This window comes from Aptenodytes forsteri, unplaced genomic scaffold (genome assembly GCF_000699145.1).
Source record: "Aptenodytes forsteri isolate BGI_AS27 unplaced genomic scaffold, ASM69914v1 Scaffold404, whole genome shotgun sequence".
NCBI classification, from domain to species: domain Eukaryota; kingdom Metazoa; phylum Chordata; class Aves; order Sphenisciformes; family Spheniscidae; genus Aptenodytes; species Aptenodytes forsteri.
The window spans coordinates 415,149-416,188 of NW_008795629.1; the positions used below are offsets into that span (position 1 = coordinate 415,149).

Genomic DNA, 1,040 nt, shown 5'->3' on the forward strand with positions numbered 1-1,040 from the left:
CTCGGCGCTGGGTCCCGCTGTCTGGCGCATCCCCAGCCGAAGGCGACCGCCGCCGAGGGCCTCCGTCCTCCGCCGCTCTCTATTTCTGCCCGGGTTTTCTCTTGCAGGTCCATGAATCATCCTCGCAGGGGTCCCAGCCTTCTCCCGCCGCCAGCTCAGGCTACGAGTCCTCCACCCCTCCAACCATCGTGTCTCCATCCACAGAAAACCAGACCGCCAGCTCCTTATCCCCTTCCTCCTCCGCAGTCCACCACACGTCCAGCCACAGCACGCTTACATCAAATTTTAACGAATGGTACGTCTAAAACGCTAAAACAAAACAACAAAAAAAACACAAAACGAAACAAAACAAAAAAGCCCCAAGCGACTTCCTCCTCCGCAGTCCACCACACGTCCAGCCACAGCACGCTTACATCAAATTTTAACGAATGGTACGTCTAAAACGCTAAAACAAAACAACAAAAAAAACACAAAACGAAACAAAACAAAAAAGCCCCAAGCGAGCAAACAAATACCCTATTTAAAGACTCCAAAAATAATGAACACTTTGAAATCAGAATTTAAATGAGCAAACAAAAATAAAATGCTGCCAGTAGACCCAGGACTGAGTAAAATGAAGACTTCTTTTTTTTTTTTTAAATTGTTTTTTTTCTTACTTTCTTTTTTTTTCTTTTATTTCTCTTTTTTTCCCCTTTCTCTTTCCTTTCTTTTTTTTTTTTCTTTTTTCTTTTTTTTTTTTTTTTGACTGTTCTGCTCTGTTCCAAGGCTTGGTAGGCGAAGGGGTGAGTAGAATGCGTAAGAAGACAAGGTTACCAGGGGAAATGCCAACTGTGTAGGGCTTTACTGGAAACCACTGATTAGAGATCTCCAACTGCATGTCTGCTCGGGCAGCGGCCTTCCCCCCCCATCCCCTCTTGTAAATACAGAATTATTAGCTTCAAAAACAAAACAACAAAAAAATGTACTGTTTGATTTTGTAAATAGTTATATCGCAAGTTGAATAAGGGGATATGTGGATTTGTGGTCTTTGCATATATGTG

At 43.3% G+C, this 1,040-nt stretch overlaps 1 protein-coding gene across 1 annotated transcript in view; it reads left to right on the top strand.

The window, feature by feature from the left end:
- LOC103901507 (zinc finger protein ZIC 1) overlaps positions 1-305 on the top strand; it is a 13,765-nt gene extending 13,460 nt beyond the window's left edge. The window contains exon 3 of the mRNA XM_009282411.1: positions 108-305. Coding sequence (XP_009280686.1) covers positions 108-305 — 198 coding nt within the window. The remainder of the gene's footprint in view (positions 1-107) is intronic.
- The last annotated feature ends 735 nt before the right edge of the window (positions 306-1,040 follow it).